This window comes from Macrosteles quadrilineatus, unplaced genomic scaffold (assembly GCF_028750875.1).
Source record: "Macrosteles quadrilineatus isolate MER2022 unplaced genomic scaffold, UCM_ALF_1.0 Scaffold_8__2_contigs__length_117827958, whole genome shotgun sequence".
Lineage (NCBI taxonomy): Eukaryota > Metazoa > Arthropoda > Insecta > Hemiptera > Cicadellidae > Macrosteles > Macrosteles quadrilineatus.
In genome coordinates, this window is record NW_026542601.1 from 74,512,231 (window position 1) to 74,533,768 (window position 21,538).

The 21,538-nt window shown below is 38.0% G+C and overlaps 1 protein-coding gene across 1 annotated transcript; it reads right to left on the reverse strand.

Moving 5' to 3' along the window:
- Positions 1–5,354: 5,354 nt before the first annotated feature.
- LOC128999775 (phenoloxidase-activating factor 1-like) lies at positions 5,355–20,949 on the reverse strand. Its single transcript, XM_054426448.1, has 10 exons — positions 20,846–20,949; positions 18,174–18,341; positions 17,747–17,809; positions 16,288–16,396; positions 13,156–13,304; positions 11,987–12,090; positions 10,991–11,103; positions 10,287–10,564; positions 8,936–9,084; positions 5,355–5,597 (listed from the first exon to the last, which is right to left on the reverse strand). Exons 1-10 carry the CDS (start codon positions 20,919–20,921, stop codon positions 5,433–5,435), a joined length of 1,374 nt encoding a protein of 457 aa, XP_054282423.1. The 5' UTR covers positions 20,922–20,949; the 3' UTR covers positions 5,355–5,432.
- Between the last annotated feature and the right edge of the window lie 589 nt (positions 20,950–21,538).

Consider the following 21,538-nt stretch of genomic DNA (forward strand, 5'->3'; position numbering starts at 1 on the left):
TAAATAAATATGTTATTCATAAGGGTACATGGGAACTTTAAAAGCCACTGGGGCAGAGCCCAAGGGACTTAAAAAAAATTAAGGTCAGTTTGCAAATCTACACACCTAGACGAACATTTTGGCACCATATGTAATATGTGGGGTTAATCTTAAAACAAAAAAGCCTTATCGTTTACAAAGTTTCATGTAGCGTATTAATAGTTAAATGCATATATAACAATTTGAACGAATTGTGTTTTTGACCTCTGGGGATATCAAAGTGAAAAAGTAAACCGGTCCCATGCCCAGGCCATACCATGCCACCTACGGTAATAGCTACTTCCATATAGCGAAATTTGATAAAAGAGGAATTGTGTTCAAAAGTAGTGATATTTAAAGAATGTTAAATTTGATTTATTTTTTGCCAAAAATGGTAGATTCTCTATAATCAATGGCCATGAGATAAGACGATTTTAGTCAAAGAAACTCTGAAAAACTTGGGAATCTTGAAACTTCAAGTAATGATGGAAGCCGGAAAAACTTTTATATTGCTGAGCGAACTGGAGTAATGATTCAGGCTCATCTCTGAGGTATGAAATAAATACGGTAGTAGGTCCAGTATATATACGGTAAATTTTGTTTATGCTCTAGAGGAATAATAACTAGTCTCATTCTCATAGCTTATGTATTTAGTTGTTAATTTGTTTAAGGTGTTGTATTTTAAATTAACGAAACTGGAGTGATCTTTTATTTTCCACTGTTGTGGGCGAGTGGCAAATACAATTCATTTTTATCATAATCATTTGAAATGGGGATGACAAGGTTGTAAAACAAAAGAAAGTGGTGAATTTATTTATTTAATGGACACCCTATCGACTTTAGAAAGTAACCTGTATAAATATTGGTAGTGCTGACTGTTATTGCAGTAGTTTTAAAGACTTCCTTAGACATTTCTAGATGCTGAAGCACATTTCCAGTTTCCTAGCAAGGGTTGTAGTGAAACCTTTGCTAAACTCTTAACATAAAGGTTCGCTTGTCCCAGTAACATTTAGCAAATGTCAGTGTTGAATCGGCTTGTAAACCATCTTTGTTGGTTGGTTTTTGGTTGTTTACCGATTATCCTTCAAAACATTTTTTTAAGAGTTTGTGGTTAGACCAACAATAACAAAAACCACCCTGTACTATTAATGACACTTTTAGACAATTTATATATTTTGACTAGTGGAAATCAACACTGATATCATCACGTAGTATAAAAATAACGACTTAAAACAACATTATATGTCAGTTATTAATGTTGTGTACATTTCAGAATTAACTTTTGTATGAAATTCAGACAACAAAAATATCAATAAAATACCCCCGCCGCATCAAATCTGCAGACTTAGCGAATTTCCATTTGCCTGATTGGATTTACATTAAAATGTTTCCTTTCACAAAAATAAAAACATAACAATTATTTTTTAACCACTGTGTGCATTCTGTACTCACATAAAATAAATCTATCTATGAATTGAATTTTGGAATACTATTTCCCATTGATTTTGCTATAGGTAGTGAGACTTGCGTACTTTTAACGCAATCATTTGTGTTTTATTCTGTAACATTCAAAAAGATTTAGGGTTGGTTGAATATTTATACATTTATTGATGAAATTAAAAACAGAACCGTGTTAATCGGCCTTAAAATGGCACGAGTAGAATGATGATGTTTTATGCTTACAGATTTGTTAATTATACTTCTGATAACAGAAAAATATTATTATACTATTTGCTAGTTATTTTTAGAATGAAGAACCCTCCTTAAAATTATCAGAGGAATTAGTCATTATCAGCCGAGATTGCTTTCCTAGATTTGAGTTGACTTGCAAATGAATCCATTCTTGTTCAAAATCCTATCAACAAAAATGACAGATAACCCTAATTATATCGTTAATCCTCATTGGCTTAATACAGTGCAGCATTTCAGTGAGTTCAGTGGTAAAGTGACTTTTAAGCTTTCAACATCAATAAACTCAAGTTAAGTAGCATTTAGTTGGATTGCTGTATAGATTTTTACGTTGGTATTCAGATATAGGTAATTAAAAACTGATTTTGAACAGTGGTGATTATTTTAGTTTATTATCGCATTATTAGTTGACGATTTACAGAAAAATGCAAAATACATAAATAAAGCTTCGAAATTGGCAACAGTTAGTTCTTGGGCAGTAACATTTTAGCGATTTTATAAATGACAATTTGCAAAACAATTCAAGGCAAGTATGAATCCACAAATACGTAGCTAATATTATTTATGCTTGCTATAACACCTCAATGTATACATAATACGGGGTTAAAAATGTACCATATAACTATAATTAATTAATAGCCATAAATGGTTTGTTCGGGAAAAAATATAAACCCTTGGGTTTATTAACAATGCAGAGACAATTTATAATGCAGAAACTTGATGAAGTAAGTCGGCCATTAAAGACTAGAGTTATCGTTTAAGCTTCTCTCCTCCATAATTACTTGTACAAGGAATAAATGAAAGCTCAACCAAGTGGGGTTTAAAAAAGTTAAATACACCCACTGCAGTAAACCTGCAGACTAAGGAAATGTCAATTTGCCTGATTGAAGGGTATATATTTTTTGTGAATAGCCTATGTTTTAATTCCTCCCTCTATGCCATAGTATATGGAAAGTATTTATTGTTTCGTAAAAATTACCGAGTTTGAGTTTTGTGTGGATATATCCGTTTTGGGTTCCCTCTAGACCAAAAAAAGTGGTTTTCAAAGTCTGTGTTTGTGTCTGGTTGCATGTTTAGTTGTAAAATGGGGTAGAACAAGGCAGAAGCTAGTTAGGTTTGCCCCATTTTACAACACAAAATCGTAATATTTGAGCTATTTCCCATTCGATCTTTTTGAACTTGGTATCTTTTGATAGTTGAATAAAAATGCTAAATAAAAGTGTTCTTGATATTTTTCATAAAACCAGCCATTTTCATGTAATTTAAGTTTAAAAATATTAAATGGCCGCCATTTTGTAATTAAAGTCGAATAAGATTACTTTTTTCTAACACGGGTCTCTTCCACCTTAACATACATACTAAGTTTCATAAAGATTGGTTGAAAAAATTCAAAGGTAAACATGTTTATGTAAAAAATACAAAATGGCGGATATCTGGCAAACGGAGCAATTTGGTAAAAAAGTTGTATTCTTGATTTTCTCTTTATTTTGACCGAAGGAATCCGTACGTAAACTATGTCCTCATCTTTTTCAAACATTCTGTATACCTACTTGGGTATCCAAAAGCGTACGGTTCGTAGCAATGTACGTTATCAGTACTTTATAGTTCACCTGACTATTTTATACTGTTACTGCAGTTTCCAATGAGGTAACGTTTCGGTATATCTTCAACCCTGGATATCTTCCACTTCTGCGGGCCCATTGAATCTAAGTTATGACCTCAATACGACCAAAGTGAATCAGTCAAGGAAGTAATTCCTATTCTGAGCCGATGTGTTTTACTATCTATGTATGGAAGTTATCTGTTATTTTTCAAGAAAATATACTATATCCATTGACTATATATCATGAGAATCAATGCTTTAACGTAATAATTTTGGATGAAATTCAGGGGTTTTTAGCTTTATATCTAAATAGCTAATGATTTGGTAAATAATAAGCCTTCAGTTTTGAATTTATAATACAACGAATACGGAATATGTTGACTTGTGTTTGTTTAGCAGTATGTAGATCACATTTTTATATTATCAACTTTGAAGATATCAAAAAGTCACCTTTATCTTACGTTAGTATCATCAAACCAGTTTCTTCTTAAATACATCAAATTTTTATATAGTTTTGTATCGAATTAGTAGGCCTATTTATTAACCAATAGTATGTTGAAGTCTGCTATAAACAATTGCATATGATGCCTGGCTGCATTTGACTGATAAAATTACAAATTCATAAATGTAAGATTTGACTATCCTCGAGTCACTAATAAAATAAGTGTTAGTTGTTAAATTAGTAGAACAGTGTTTCAGTGATTGCTTTATTTTTGGAATTTGCTTCTTTTTTGTGTATATTTATGTTTTCTGTAATCTAAATACGTAATTTAGCTTTTTGCAACCTAATGGATTAAAATGTACATTACTAAAATTGGAACCATCAAAATTGTAAAAAAGATTCCAAAGATCACGGTGGCGTTACTTGTTAGGGACGGAAACACCACACCTGAAGTAATTCTCTGAACCGAGTTAAAGCATTTTAATATGTTTAACTTTCACTTTTTCGTTTGACCTGATTATTTTTGTAAATTATAAATAATTTCTTGTTACTGATTCATATTTTTAGCAATACATGTCACTATTGCGTCATTGTTTTATAAGTTTGAACAGGCATTTTTAGGTAATGGATCACACCAGATGGGACATAATGAGGGCAAATACAATGACTATAGTTTGTTAAAATGACGAAGGCGCTCAGAGGTGGGGTGGAGTGGGCGGCCACTGAATACAAACATTGAGGTAGATTTCATCCCACACCGTCTTCGTTATTTGAACAAACTATAGACTTACATGTACCAACATGCGCCCATTTCATGTGTTCAACGTTTATATGTCGTGGACCAATTGCCATATTCTTCCATTGGTCTACGTGTTTAGTTTCTACAGGACAATGGTTTGAGGTTGAACCTTTCCATTAAACAAATATATTCACCTAAATGTAAGATATAATGGAATTAAATGCAATTTGATATTGAATGCAAATATATTCCAGAATGAATTGGAATTGGGTACATTAATGCAATGGTTACTGTTCGGTTTGAAATCCTGCCCTGGACAACCATGTACTTCTTACACCAACAACTTAATTGTTGTTTTAAGTAGTGTTAGAAACTGACAACGAGAATAACGTCGATACAAGTTCAGAAAATATGAATAGTTCAAGATTGAGCCTAATACCAATAACAAGAAACTTTAAAGTTTGTATTTTTATATGGTACATATGCAAAAGTCGCGATTATATATCGAATATTTAAATGTTCACTTTGAATTGAATTTAATGAAAACATAAACAATAGAAATCTACAATTATTGACTACGATCTAGACTACTCACGTAATTTAATCATACACCAATTATGAAAACATCTCTCTTGAAAAATGGATGAACGGTGCAGAGAGATTGAAAATTTGCTTCGTCCTAGCTTTGATTCGCATACTGGGCAGGAAATCAAAAAGTTCCATGATAAAATGAGTGTTGACTATTTGATTCATAATTTGACACTTCCCACAACAGCTACTTATGAACGTCTGTTATTCGTATTTGCTGTAAAATTGAAGTCATATATAAGACTAAGACAATAATTATAAATAGTTAGGTAAAAAATAAAAAGTCAAATTTGTCTAGCAAAAAATGTACCATGAGATCGTTTGTTAAGCTATAGCTTGTGTCAAGTTGAGTGTTAAGGCCAGACGACGCTCTCTATCCAATCGATGTAGTGGGAAACTCTAGTATATATGGCAGGGTAGCGATCGACAGTACAGAAATTTGCACCTAATGACGTCACCCCGACCTGACTGTACATACATCGGTCCAGCCTATACTGCAGCGGCCCCCCGGAGTCTCCCTGTAACATAGTCATATATGAGACTTGATGACGTCATCCGACCTGACTGTACATAAGCTACATTGGTCCAGCCTGTACTGCAGTGGCCCTCCGGAGTCTCCCTGTAACATGGTCATATATGAGATTTGATGACGTCATCCAACCTGACTGTACATGCATTGGTCCAGCCTGTTCTGGCAGCGGCCCTCCGGAGTCTCCCTGTAACATAGTCATATATGAGATTTGATGACGTCATCCGACCTGACTGTACATAAGCTACATTGGTCCAGCCTGTACTGCAGTGGCCCTCCGGAGTCTCCCTGTAACATGGTCATATATGAGATTTGATGACGTCATCCAACCTGACTGTACATACATTGGTCCAGCCTGTACTGTAGTGGCCCTCCGGAGTCTCCCTGTAACATAGTCATATATGAGATTTGATGACGTCATCCAACCTGACTGTACATGCATTGGTCCAGCCTGTTCTGGCAGCGGCTCTCCGGAGTCTCCCTGTAACATAGTCATATATGAGATTTGATGACGTCATCCAACCTGACTGTACATGCATTGGTCCAGCCTGTTCTGGCAGCGGCCCTCCGGAGTCTCCCTGTAACATAGTCATATATGAGATTTGATGACGTCATCCAACCTGACTGTACATGCATTGGTCCAGCCTGTTCTGGCAGCGGCTCTCCGGAGTCTCCCTGTAACATAGTCATATATGAGATTTGATGACGTCATCCGACCTGACTGTACATAAGCTACATTGGTCCAGCCTGTACTGCAGTGGCCCTCCGGAGTCTCCCTGTAACATGGTCATATATGAGATTTGATGACGTCATCCAACCTGACTGTACATACATTGGTCCAGCCTGTACTGTAGTGGCCCTCCGGAGTCTCCCTGTAACATGGTCATATATGAGATTTGATGACGTCATCCAACCTGACTGTACATGCATTGGTCCAGCCTGTACTGTAGTGGCCCTCCGGAGTGTCCCTGTAACATGGTCATATATGAGATTTGATGACGTCATCCAACCTGACTGTACATGCATTGGTCCAGCCTGTACTGGAGTGGCCCTCCGGAGTCTCCCTGTAACATGGTCATATATGAGATTTGATGACGTCATCCAACCTGACTGTACATACATTGGTCCAGCCTGTTCTGGCAGCGGCCCTCCGGAGTCTCCCTGTAACATAGTCATATATGAGATTTGATGACGTCATCCGACCTGACTGTACATGCATTGGTCCCGCCTGTTCTGGCAGCGGCCCTCCGGAGTCTCCCTGTAACATAGTCATATATGAGATTTGATGACGTCATCCAACCTGACTGTACATGCATTGGTCCAGCCTGTTCTGGCAGCGGCCCTCCGGAGTCTCCCTGTAACATAGTCATATATGAGATTTGATGACGTCATCCGACCTGACTGTACATAAGCTACATTGGTCCAGCCTGTACTGCAGTGGCCCTCCGGAGTCTCCCTGTAACATGGTCATATATGAGATTTGATGACGTCATCCAACCTGACTGTACATGCATTGGTCCAGCCTGTACTGGAGTAGCCCTCCGGAGTCTCCCTGTAACATGGTCATATATGAGATTTGATGACGTCATCCAACCTGACTGTACATACATTGGTCCAGCCTGTTTTGGCAGCGGCCCTCCGGAGTCTCCCTGTAACATAGTCATATATGAGATTTGATGACGTCATCCGACCTGACTGTACATGCATTGGTCCCGCCTGTTCTGGCAGCGGCCCTCCGGAGTCTCCCTGTAACATAGTCATATATGAGATTTGATGACGTCATCCAACCTGACTGTACATGCATTGGTCCAGCCTGTTCTGGCAGCGGCCCTCTGGAGTCTCCCTGTAACATAGTCATATATGAGATTTGATGACGTCATCCGACCTGACTGTACATAAGCTACATTGGTCCAGCCTGTACTGCAGTGGCCCTCCGGAGTCTCCCTGTAACATGGTCATATATGAGATTTGATGACGTCATCCAACCTGACTGTACATACATTGGTCCAGCCTGTTCTGGCAGCGGCCCTCCGGAGTCTCCCTGTAACATGGTCATATATGAGATTTGATGACGTCATCCAACCTGACTGTACATGCGTTGGTCCAGCCTGTACTGGAGTGGCCCTCCGGAGTCTCCCTGTAACATGGTCATATATGAGATTTGATGACGTCATCCAACCTGACTGTACATACATTGGTCCAGCCTGTTCTGGCAGCGGCCCTCCGGAGTCTCCCTGTAACATAGTCATATATGAGATTTGATGACGTCATCCGACCTGACTGTACATACATTGGTCCCGCCTGGACTCCAGCGGCCCTCCTGAGTCTCCCTGTAACATAGTCATATATGAGATTTGATGACGTCACCCCGACCTGGCTGTACATATATTGATGTAGCCTGTACTTGCAGCAGTTGATTGGGGGAGGGGGGTAAACCTGAAATGCTACATTCCTCAAATATTTGGGAATCTCCAGCCTTTGTGTGTGAGCGAGAACTTTATGGTGTTGAGGGGCAGTCGCTCGCATATTGCTAGCAGGAAACCTACCAGTCCGACGCTCTTTGTTCCTTCCAGTCTCCGTCTTGGTCTGGCGCTTTCCGCCCTTTAAATAGAATAACCCATTGGTCAGTCGGGATCCGTCAGTAAGACGAGAAATGCACCAGTAGCCATGGAAAATGGAAAGTTCCGTTGGAAAACGGACGAGGTTGTGGCAGCAGCGTTGTGTGCTGAAGATGACAAACGAAAACGAAGGAAGCATTGGTTCTGGGTACATCCCATATTCAAAAGAAGAAATGAGTACGGCAAATTTCATAATTTGTTTGACGATAAAATATGTACGGCAAATTTCATAATTTTGTGACGATAAAATATGAACGATTTTTCATAGTTTAGCATGTCTCAAGTTTGGTTTTAAGAGTTGCTTTACTTATTGAAATTTCCAGCGAGACATAGCAACTTTCGTGAGGTCATGTTATCCTGATAACTTTTTATCACTTGCTGTATAAATAAAGGGGTACCGTACTCCCAAACTGCTTCAATCAAAAGGTCGTCTGCACTAATGTCACACAAAGCTTGACAGTGTATAAACTAGGCTGGTGCACGCAGACTAGAGAAACATCTGACCCAACGTCCGTCAACAATGCCCCAGAGAGCAATGTCGACCAGACGGAGACGGAACGGACAGAATCCAAGCGGGAAAATGTGTTACAGTTCATTCAAAGCCTTGCATAGCAATTTTGACGGAAGACGTCGGAGACTGAAGAGCGGATAGCGTCGAACTAATGAGTTTCCTACTTAGTGACATAGTGTTATATATAACAATACTTACCGAACATACGGTTGTCCCATTGGAACTATTCGTGCAAATAGTCGTCTTCGTATCCACGGTGCGGTTGGCAACTCTGTATCTCCTGACACATTCAGATCCATGGACGAATGACACGTTACCTTTCAGTAGAGTAGAAGATAAAAATCCATCTGGAAAAATATGAAGTGTTAAGCCTAACGAGACTACCCGTGCACAAAATGCGCAGTTAAATAGAGCCGAAAACTAGTTTACGAGGCAAAATGAATCCAGTGCAATACCCATTAGACTTTTCAGGATTACGATTGATTAGAATAGGTAGGCTAGTCATTGTATGAATAGAACTACCAATTTGTAAAAGGTTTGTTGCTTTTATATCTCAACTATAAAGAGTAATACGTAATACCTTCCTCAATCAGGTCACAGTTGATCAAGGGCGAATCCCTAAAGGAAATGACCCTTTTAATTACCATTGCGCTCTATCATAAGTTTTAAAATGACACGTTAATCGTAAAAATCTGTTTATTGGAATGACTAGAAAAGGGATGTAGCAAAGAAAATCCTAACTGTTCTAAGTATATATAGATATATAGATGGAACATAGATATATAGATTATTTTATTTAGAGCTGTTTTTAAAATATTACTAAATAAGCGAAAAATAGAGTGTAGTTCGTTATACTAGAGCTAAATAGCTGTTTCCAATGTGTAGGTCCCATGGGATCAGCTGGAGTGGAGGATTCCAGTTGTATATTTTTCGCTTGGTGAATCAAATTTATCCACTGAACTAGATATATAACTGGAAGTACCACTGACACGGCCACTCTGTTAGAAAATCGAGCCGCAGTTGTTTTTAGGTTAGTACTAACTAGGGAATCAGCCTTCAGAGTTTTTGGCAGTTTCCAAAAGTTCTCCAATTTTGATTTCACCGATGAAGCTTGTGTCAAAACATTATTTTCCACCCTAGATAGGAAATATTGGTTAAAATTTATTTTTTGACCACCATGATAAAAATATCAACTGCAATAAGCAATGAAACATAACGGAAGTTTATCCTACTTGAATATGACTGTTTACCACATAATAAAGACCTGACTTAGAACTCAAAGCAAAAAAGTTGTACTTGAATATGCTGGTGTCTTCACGAGTATCTTGAAGCGCTGTCACTGTTTTTAAGTGAAAATTTCACTTGTAAATGGTCAGCTGATAGCAAAGGTTTAGTGAAGTAATTTTTGCCTCCTACCGACACCATGCCTGACCTAACACACAAGCCAGCGAAGCCGTTATCCTAGGTTCCTAGATGTGAAGACACTTGCAGATGCAAACGAAACCTTTTATGTTCAGAGAGGTCTTTATTCTGTGCTTCTGACTCTTACCGTGATCATCCTTCCCCCAACCAGCGATGAGTAGCCTTTTTCTTGTCAACTCGTACTCGCCTCCCGTGTGGAGACATATCGGTCTGATGTACTGGTCGAACTCCACCGGTCTGTCCAGTTTATACAGTGCGATGTCGTTGTAGTATTTCCTGTCTCTTGGTTCGTACTCAGGGTGGTTCACCCGTTCTATGATATTATATACGACGGACCTTGCGTCCAGCCTGTCTTCGTCGTCAGTGGACGAGAAGTCATAATCCCCGAGTCTAGCCCAGACCGGTCTGAAAATGTAAAAAAAACCATTGGTATAATTATGTGACTAATTAATTTACAGCGACAGTATTTTTCTGTTCGTCTGTCTCTAGGTGATTTATTTATTGTAAATATTCTATGTTAGGAATGAGTATTTCCTTGTTAAGGTTGTCCAGAATAAGATAAAATATATCTTCGTTAAATTATGCCAATTGAAGTCCGGGAAAACTAACATAAACACAAAAAAATAAATGTTTATGTTCTAGCATTGATAAAACATACTCCCTAAGTAGATATCCGATCCTTAAGGATCAGTTGAACACAATTTTATTAAAATCCATTTTTAGCCCCTTAGCTGTGATAGTAATTAAACATAGGTATTCGTCCCGCTTTTTTAATCTTTCAGGTTATACCATAGACTAAAGGGAGTATGTTTTATCAATGGTTATACTGACCCAGCGTTGTCTGCATCGCCCGTCGTACAGTGGGCGGCGCTCAGTATCCACCGGTCGCTTATCAAGCTTCCCCCGCAGTTAGGATTGGTTTTCATACCGGACCCGAGCAGAGCCTGCAAATATTAAAACTGTATTATCATTATTTTTTATGGAAAAACCTTTTTAAACTAGGGGATATCGTGATTGACACACTTTCAGTAAGTGTGACAACGGACCTACCAGATTAGTTATTAGTTATTACCCTCACTATGTTTGCAATACAGATTGTATGATCAACCCCGTCCTATCTCGGATGGTTCAGCAAGCAAGGTGGTCAGCTGACTAGTTGCCTGAGCCCAGTACGCTGGCAATGTGTACCTTTCCACCTGGGTAAGTGAACATCAATTGTATTGTAATTGTGAAATACTGATAAGCTTGCAAAGATCAAAAACGTATACAAGATTTGAAAAGTACTTTGTTCTGAATAGAACTAGGTGTTCCATACAAGCGTAAAATGAATCTTTGGCGATTAAACTTCAATATGTTCAATATTCATTCTAGGCCGGGTTTTAGTGAAGCTCATTACGCACCTTTGTCAACATAGAAGCGCAACTAATCTACCTTGCCAGATTCCAAGGCGCAATTAACCTCCCCATTTATGGCCATTAGAGGCGCAACTAACCTACCACCAATTCACTTCACTTATAGTAACAAAAACGTGGGTCACAGAATGTGTGTTGTGTAATCTTATTACATAATAATATATATTCAGTTCCCCCACTTAAACCATTTTTGAACTATGAATGCTTTCAACGTTCTATACGTTTTTGGATTGCGTTGCAACTGATATAGTGATTTTAATAGAATAAACTCTTCTTGATCCAAACTTAACTTGATTCCATTCCTTAGCCATAATGGTTTTTAGTGATTACCACATACACAAAGTGTAATGCATGTGGTGTAGTGTTGTTACAGGCCATTGTACACCATGTTGGTTATAAAGTACGAGGAGCTTACCATATGTGGGAACTCCTTAGGACGAGCTTTGGCCCCGTTCACTATCTGTGGTTCTGTGCTCGTACACTGATCTTCGTTGACAATAGTTGAATATCTCTGACACACTGAAAAAAAAAAAAAACAATCCACCTTAGAAGTAAATTTAATAGATTTATTATATTTTATCATTAGTAGTTTTGTCCGTGCTTTAAGTTAGGACTCGAGCCTAATATCACAATACTAAGTCCTTCAAAGCTTAAAACAGATAGTATTTACAATTATTTTCAACTATTAGGTTACATATTTACAAATAGGGTAAACCAGGTTTAAAAATCCAAAGAAATTCATAATAGTTTAATGAATAAAGGAAAACAGACAAATCTTTACTTTTAAACGTAAAATAAAAGAAAAAAACACTGCAACGTGCTTCATAACGCGGCAAGAGTTGAAGGGTTTCATTTTAAGGTACCAACTGTAAATAATATAGTAGAACCTCAATATCAAAACGCTCCATAACAAGTCAACCTTGATAGCATGCCATAGTTGTCAATGCATCTGAGAGACGTGCTATCGAGGTCTACTTTAATGTCACTTAAAATATTAGATGCAGACATTATATGAAAATACGATAGAGAGGATCGTTACGTAAACGTTTTGCTTATTTTATGTAAGTGAACTGAGAAAACAATTCTTAGATGTACTTTGAAGGTGCATTAGATAAACGGTTTGAATTCCTCCCTTAAAATGTCATACAAGCCTGACGACAATCAAATACATAGAGAGAGATACTTATCATGGAAAACCCTTCAAACTTGGATTAAACAGGATCTTTCAGATTTATACATTAAAGGGTATCCTAACAATTGCCGGAAGTTGAAAAGGTCATTCATTGCTTGGGGATTATTCAAGATAACTAAACCATTCAAACGTCAAATTCGAGTAGAAATAACTATTTTTTGTGTAGCACGGGAGGTAACGTTTACCTTAGCATACGTATGGTTTGGATTAATGTATTACCAAGTGATATGACCAAAGTCGTGAGCAAACGGCATGACCAAAAGGCATGAAAAAAGCTCATCTCTTCAATTTGACGTTCAAATCATTTAATTATCTGTAACAGCCCCAAGCAACGGCCATTAGAAAACCCGGCATTCCTTTTCGGAGACCCTGTATAATTGACTTATACTCACTTTGTCTACTCTTGAAGCCGGGCGAAGGCTTAGGTACAGGTGTAGCTGGTTTAGGAGGCGGCGAGGTATCGTCGGGCACTGGGAACGAAGGCTCAGTCACCAGTCCGAAACCTTGGTCGCAACATACTACCTTGTCCTTGCCACTGGGTCTGTACAACAGTTTAAACATTCTTGTTGTACCACATGGACAATACTTTGACATGTTTAGTCAGATTTGACCACAGTACACGTAACAATAAGGCAAAGGGGAAATGGGAAACCAGCTGTGGACGCTTCTAGAAGCCACGGTCACAGACTATAGATTAAACCTATTTTTTATGATTAAAAAAAACAATAGAAACATATTTTTTAATGTTTATTTTTTTACATACATTATGACTTGATAAAACTGTATACCAAGTTTCATAAAGATATCTAAATAGTTTTTGAGAAATATCTCATTCAAAGCGCGTTCATTCAAATTCAAATACAATCCCCACGGCGCCACTTGAGGAGGAAACCGCTTCGCGTCTTCCGCTACAGTGGCGCGGCAATACAGCTGCATCATGAAACAGCGCCTAGCGCAGATACAGCTGACCGTCTGCATCTAATATCTATAGTCTGTGCCACATCATCGGCATTGCTTTGTCGGTTCTATCCCCTTTCATTGTTTATCCTCTTTGTGATCTTTTGATGTTTTTTAAAGCCCCAATTTCGGGTAAAAAAATTGGGTTTTCTCATTATTTAACTATTAAAGAAAAATCTTGCCTTGCCAATTTAAAATTGAACGGAACTTAAATCTATCATCAGAACATTTGCATTTTATAATTATTTAAACTAGTGTACCTGTTGCTCGAATTCGAGCAATTGCGAAGTATTACAGGCGACTCACGAAGATTATGGAAATACTCACGATCTACACAACAGTTAGATATACTGTAATCAAAATCTTGTGTAAATATCTTATCTTTTTTCAAAAAGCTGATCTTGTTTTTAGTGTTTCTACAAATTTTTCCCTCTCATAGCCGCATTAGGTTGTCTATAATAACAATTAAAAATGAAAAAAAAAACATTATTTATTTTTCCTACAGTTACTTAACAATGTACATGTTCTCTCACTGATTTGAGAAAGCCAAGTGACCAATTCGCTCATCAGTGAGACAATGTTAACATTGTCTCACTCTAATTACTTTGTCTCACTCCAGATTTGCAACGTGAAGGCACGAAATAGTGAGCGCGTAGTGAGTGCGTGCATGCAGGCAACGTCGTATGCGCGCGAAATACGTTGGCAGCACTGGCTGTAAATCAGCTGGTCAGCTGTTGTACTGTTGTATTTGTCACTTCACATTAAATGTTATATTAAAAGTTCACTTCTGTGTAAAAATAGGTTATGCTTCTTCACAAATTTATTTGTTTTATGATAACTGTAGGAAAAGTATAATGTGCAACTCCGAGTTCAAAGTACAATTACCTCACTCGAGAAACCATTCAGTAAGGATTTCTCTCGAGTGAGTCAATTGCTCACTTTTCTCACTAGTTGCACAAATAACTATTTCTTTACTTGGTTGTGTTCTATGACTTTTTCTATGTTTCCATTGTTTGCAAATCGGTTATTTCAATGATTGATCAAGAAATGTAGCATATTGTTAATTCAGTTTTATTTTTAGCCTATATCAAGTTGTCCAGGATTTCTCGCTTTTTTCCATTGTGGATATCCATAATTTCCATAATTTTCCATAATAATCCATAATTTTACCAAACCCAAGTTTCGTCTACAGATGCAATACGCCTAAGAATATCAAGAGTTACTGTGATATTAGGATTTTCCACTGATTTCCCGCTTATATGATTTTTTGCTTCCATTTGGTAATAGAACATTATATTGCAAAACATGACACGATGCAGAAGAAAACCCAATTTAAAATCAGAAAAACCCATTGCAAATACTGTAGGCTACTTCATTTTGACACATTCAATAAATCACAATTTAAATATTAACAGCTGTTTCATTAAAAAGTAGTGTAGAATTATGCATATGGTCGTAATGTAAACAAATCTGAAGAGGCAACTTTAAAGGCTTGTGAGGCAGAGCCCCAAGGGAATTTACCTCGTTCCTCTTTTGATGGCTCATCTACAGACCAAGACCTTTCTTTAGAGACCCCTACCAAGTTTTTACGCCCAGCCGTTCTCTCAAATTAGCTGTGACAAAAACCCTGTTTTCCTCCATAAGAATAACATGGGATGGGATTTCAAAGGCCACTGGGGCAGAGCCCCAAGGGAATTCACCATGTTTCTCTTTTGATGGCTAATCTACAGACCAAGACCTTTCTTTAGACACCTCTACCGAGTTTCTACGCCCAGCCGTTCTCTCAAAATAGCTGTGACAAAGAAAAACAGTTTCAAAAATATATAGATTCCTTTCCTCCTTTAAAAAAGTAGTTTTCATTCTTTTAATTCCATTGTAATTGTTTTAGGGGTTTTATCCTTTGTATTCATGTTGTTTTTTATTTGTATGAAATGAGCAAAAAGCTGAAAAGAGCTATTCCATTTTAGTAACCATTCTGAAGATACAGTATTCAATTTTACAGGTTGTCTGCTTGGAAAATATGAGGTTTTAAATATAAATTAAAATGCGGCACATTGTTATTGATAGTTTATCCGATAGCTTTACAATATAAAACTCTTCCCATTACATTAAAAACTTCCTAATAAAGTCACAATTATAGTTTTTCATGAATGGTGAAAGAGCAAAAACTGTCAAATTACCTGAAAGTGTGTTTCCTAATGTATAGGAAGTTGTTAAAAAAGAACGCTCAAATGTAATTTTAAATTAATGAATGTATACTATCATCTAAGGCCATAAAATGTCTATCGATTTAGCAACCATAACACGATGCTCTGGGATGAGGGTAATCTAAGAGTGAATATAGTGTGTCTGTAAAATACAATAAAACACATTGGAGTCTGTTCCTACGGCAATATACTTGTTTAAATCGAACACACATTCACGTAATTTTGAGTAATATTCATAAATATAGTTCCACAATCTCTTCATCAATTGGTTTTAGTATTTAATTGGGCTTGTAAGTTAGTTCGTTAAACGGCAAAGATGTATACAATATAGGAAAAATGATGCATATCCCAAATACTGACCTGCAGTATTCGGGTTCCTTGCCTTTGCTTATAAGGGCCCTAGCAGAAGGGCAACGTCTAAGCTTGGTACAGACCCATGGCTTCCCTTCCACACGCTTGCAGATCAAACCTGCCACAAGAAGACAATAAACATTACAATATTTAACATATATGTTAGGATTTGCGGTCAAGCCATAACCTTTATTTTCAATTTTTTTTATTTCTACAGCTCGAAACTGCAAGATACAATTGATACATAAGTTACTAAAGCATATTATAATCGTACAGTACAAACTGTATAGAATATTTACCAAACAATTCTAGTGCAGTTTTGGTAGTAGCTCCAAGACTACTATCAACGGAGTTGTCTATCGATAGAGCTAGACATTCCCTCTCTATGCCAAAGTTAGCAACGATTTTTATCATAGTTTACTTGAGCCAGCCACATAATAGTGTCTAAAATTTTATTTCTACATTATTTTTTGTTACTGAGATGGTAGAAATAGTTATTTGTCCAACTAGTGAGCAAAGGGAGCAATTGACTCACTGGAGAGAAATACTTACTCACGAGCCGTACGCGAGTGATGAATGGTTTATCGAGTGAGGCAATTGCACTTAGCACTCGAGTTGCACATTATATTTTTCCTACAGTTACCATAAAACAATTAAATTGGCAAAGAAACGTGACATATTTTTTACACAGAAGTAATATTACATTTAATGACACAACAGTACAACAGCTGACCAGCTGATTTACAGCCAGTGCTGCCAACGTATTTCGCGCGCATACGACCTTGTCTGCATGTTACGTGCTCACTATTTCGTGCATTCACGTTGCAAATCTTGAATGAGTGAGACAAAGTAATTAGAGTGAGACAATGTTAACATTGTCTCACTGATGAGCGAATTGGCCACTTTGCTTTCCCAAATCAGGGAGAGAACATGTACATTGTTAGGTAACTGTAGGAAAAAAAACATTCTACAGCTTACAACACCTTATCAGTTTGACTTGGTTTAAAAGTCCACAAATGTGACAGAAATCAGTAATCTACACCAGCGCAATCTATCAGTGGCTCACATCAACTACAGCCATTTTGTTCTACATTTAGTAAAAACGGTACTTTCCTGTTAAAGGGAACATTCATTATTATCGATGATTTTTTTCTCGATATATCGATATTAACAAATTGAAACATATCAGCTGACAACTACGCGATAAATATTGTTCACTATCAACAAACAATAATGAAATGAAACGGTTCTAAAAAAAATAACCTAACATAACTAACCAAACTTGCTATAACATTTACAAATTCCGTGTTTAACTTGCCTTTTCTATTACCAAACCCAAACGGAATGTTTAAATGGTCCAGCAAGTTTGGTTGGTTATTTTAGCTTAGAATATTTTAGCCTATGTTAACAGCTGGTCCATATAGATGGGAAGCTCAGTATATAAAAGTCAATGGTAGTAGGGGCTTACCTTCGTCAATTTGATATTTGATTCCTGGTTCTATTCCGTCTGGTTGTTCATCTTGGTTTCCAACTAAAAAATGGGGTTTAGTTAGTTCACAGACATATAGTAACAAAACACTTTAAACATTATATTACTTCATCTATGCTTTAAGAATATGAATAAAACACTATGATTTTATTCTGGGATTGTTCTTCGATTGGTCAATGGCTCAAACTTTTCAAACTCAAACCTAATTATAACTTCTGGCGCGTTATTGAGGTTTCTGTGGATGCTGAGCTCCACAAGATCCCCCTCCTTCCCCCATGCAGCCAAAGGAAAAAGAATGATCACAGTGGGTCCAGGGAGGGCCCCCACTGCTGCCCACACTGCTGGACATCGTGTGTAGCTTACCATTAACTGTTGGAGCTCAACAATTCGTATATTAGAAACTCACGTTTATCCTCAAACTCTTCGGGGGGCTCGCAACAGACGATGGTGACCCCTCCAGATGTTCTGCAGACTTCAGGAGCCTTCCCTCTCCTCATAAGCTCTGCAGCTTTGGGGCAATCCGACGACTTGCGGCATGTCCATTCCACACCGGACACGCGCTTGCAAGCATCTCCTATGAGGAAAAATATTTTTTTTCAAAACAAAGATTTTTAAATTTCAAAAGAAAATACTAAGGTAGAGTAAGAAGATAAATACTTAATTAGAATTCCTTTCATTTTTGTCAACAACCTTGGACAAGAGATCATGGCATAATCCTTAGGCTAGGTTATTACTTTAAACATCAGCCAGCTGTTGGAACCCGGCATTAATTAGTCGAACAAAAAAATGTCAAGCTGGTGCAGAATCTATGCTTCAAATCTTTGAAGAAGAAACTTATTTTAATCAAGTCATTATTGTTAAATCATAATGTAGGACTAATGACAATGGAACTGTCCAAAGTATTATACGATGTTTGAATCACTTATTTGCTAAATTTATTGAGTGATCTATCTCTCCTTGGATAACAATGGAACATCGCTAATATAAATCACTAATAACCAGTAAATATGACATACTGATGGGCATGTAGATGATTCCCAACCCAGCAAATTATGAACAGAATTTCCTCTGCAAAATGTCGAAGTCCTAATTTATGAACACGGGGCTGAAATGAGACGGATTCTATAGTTTGAAGAATATTAATTAGAAACTTAATTGGTACAACTTAATTTTAGCAAGTTCTTTAATGTTTTATTTTTTTTTTAACAACTTTAAGTTTGGAGCGTTATTTAGCGTGTATGCTGCATCGATATACAGGATGTTTCGAAAATCTCGACCGAAACTCCGTGGGCATGTTTGACTAAGTTTCTGTTCGTCATCATATTCGTACCAAGTTTGAAGTTGGTACCTTAAGTGGTTCCAAAGTAATGGTAAGTAAAAAAATACGATACATACACACCAACAGACAGAAAACGAAGCGAGACAGGGCATATATTTTGTGTTTGTTTTGACCTAAGGAACATGACCGCGGAGTTTCGGGCGAGAGTTTCGAAACACCCTGTATACATCAATGGTATGCGGTAATGTAAGTAAAAAGCCTTTACGAGTAATAGGATTGATAAAACGTTGTATTATCAATCGATTAAAGATAATTATTAATCGAGCTAAGGAAGGATAATGGAATGTGAGTAACAGTTAACTTCTAGTTATTAACCTGGAAACAAAACCATATGGCCTATAAATCGTAAGCAAGAATCTAAACTAGATAAATAGTAAATGAATGTTAATGTGCCAGGCTCACCATGCTGAATTGACGACCTCAAGAACCATAATCTCTACATCTGCATTGCCACTGAGAGGAAAAGAATGACTGGATATTATCTTACCCAAGCTCCTTCTCAGCTCTACACATTGTACTTTTGACTGACTATCCTAGATAACAAACTATCTAGGTTGTTCCCACACTGATGAGACTGTTTTAACTAGAATCACCGCACTATCTGAATCGCCACTGAGAGTAGAACACTGACTGGACATTATATGAGCAAAGCTCGGTCACCACTCACCTTCCCTGAGCTGTACACGTTGTCCACACACTGATGGGACTGCTATAACTAGAATCACTACACCTATTCGCATCGTCACTGGAAGGAAAACACTGATTGGACATTATATGAGCCAAGCTCGGCCACCACTCACCTTCCCTGAGCTCTACACGTTGTCCACACACTGATGGGACTGCTATAACTAGAATCACTACACCTATTCGCATCGTCACTGGAAGGAAAACACTGATTGGACATTATATGAGCCAAGCTCGGCCACCACTCACCTTCCCTGAGCTCTACACGTTGTCCACACACTGATGGGACTGCTATAACTAGAATCACTACACCTATTCGCATCGTCACTGGAAGGAAAACACTGATTGGACATTATATGAGCCAAGCTCGGCCACCACTCACCTTCCCTGAGCTCTACACGTTGTCCCCACACTGATGAGACTGTTACAAGGACTAGAATCACTACAACTATCCGCATCGCCCCTGGGAGGAAAACACTGACTGGATGTTATATGAGCCAAGCTCGGTCACCACTCACCTTCCCTGAGCTCTATCCGTTGTCCCCACACTGATGAGACTGCTATAACTAGAATCACTACAACTATCCGCATCACCGCGGAGAGGAAAACACTAATTAAACGGTACATGAGCCAAGCTCGGCCACCACTCACCTTCCCTGAGGTCTACACGTTGTCCCCACACTGATGAGACTTCTACAAGGACTAAATCACTACAAATATCCGCATCGCCACTGGGAGGAAAACACTGACTGGACATTATATGAGCCAAGCTCGGCCAACCACTCACCTTCCCTGAGCTCTATCCGTTGTCCCCACACTGATGAGACTGCTATAACTAGAATCACTACAACTATCCGCATCACCGCGGAGAGGAAAACACTAATTAAACGGCACATGAGCCAAGCTCGGCCACCACTCACCTTCCCTGAGGTCTACACGTTGTCCCCACACTGATGAGACTTCTACAAGGACTAAATCACTACAAATATCCGCATCGCCACTGGGAGGAAAACACTGACTGGACATTATATGAGCCAAGCTCGGCCACCACTCACCTTCTTTGAGCTCTACACGTTGTCCCCACCCTGGTGAGACTGCTACAAGCACTAGAATCGCTGCAACTATCCGCATCGCTACTGGGAGGAAAACACTGACTGGACATGATCTTGTGAAAGCAACAAGTCCGAGATAAGATACGTCAAGACGTTGCAGTGACGTCACCGTCTGCTAGTCTGGGTTCTTCCTCCAACTGGTTTCCCCGGTGTTATCCTAATGATAAACATTTGAATATGCAGACCGGTTGTGGAGGTCACCATGACTTGTTCATTACAGTTAAGGAAAATTTTTAACTCAACGCCTGTTTGGATTTTGGTGCTCAACAGATTTGTTCCTAATGATGTTTAAGGGAACGGTCCAAGCCATGGGCTAGAGTACCAGATAGGGTCTACATTTTTAAATGGAATAATTAATTTGTACTGAGTTGTAAAATATATGAGTAAAAAAACGAGTGGGCTGCACTTGGGATTGAATCAGCGATCTTCAAAGCAAGGGGAAAATTCGTTACAACAGAGAATAAGGATTAGCATATCATTTATTTTTATTTGGCAGGGTTTAGATTTTAAGCTGGATAAATTAATCAAAACCATATTTCCCTTCCCCATGTTTTTGGGACGGACAAAATCTAGTAAAAGATGATCATTCAATCCATTGAGAATGCTATTCATTACAAACTCAGTTGATTGTAGTAC

Coding starts and splice junctions, on each gene's coding strand:
- LOC128999775 (XM_054426448.1), bottom strand. CDS start 20,921: ATGCGGATAGTTGCAGCGATTCTAGTGCTTGTAGCAGTCTCACCAGGG. Junction 10,565..10,990: donor GGCGATGCAGACAACGCTGG/GTCAGTATAACC, acceptor TTACATTTTCAG/ACCGGTCTGGGCTAGACTCG. Junction 9,085..10,286: donor TTGGGGGAAGGATGATCACG/GTAAGAGTCAGA, acceptor ATATTTTTCCAG/ATGGATTTTTATCTTCTACT.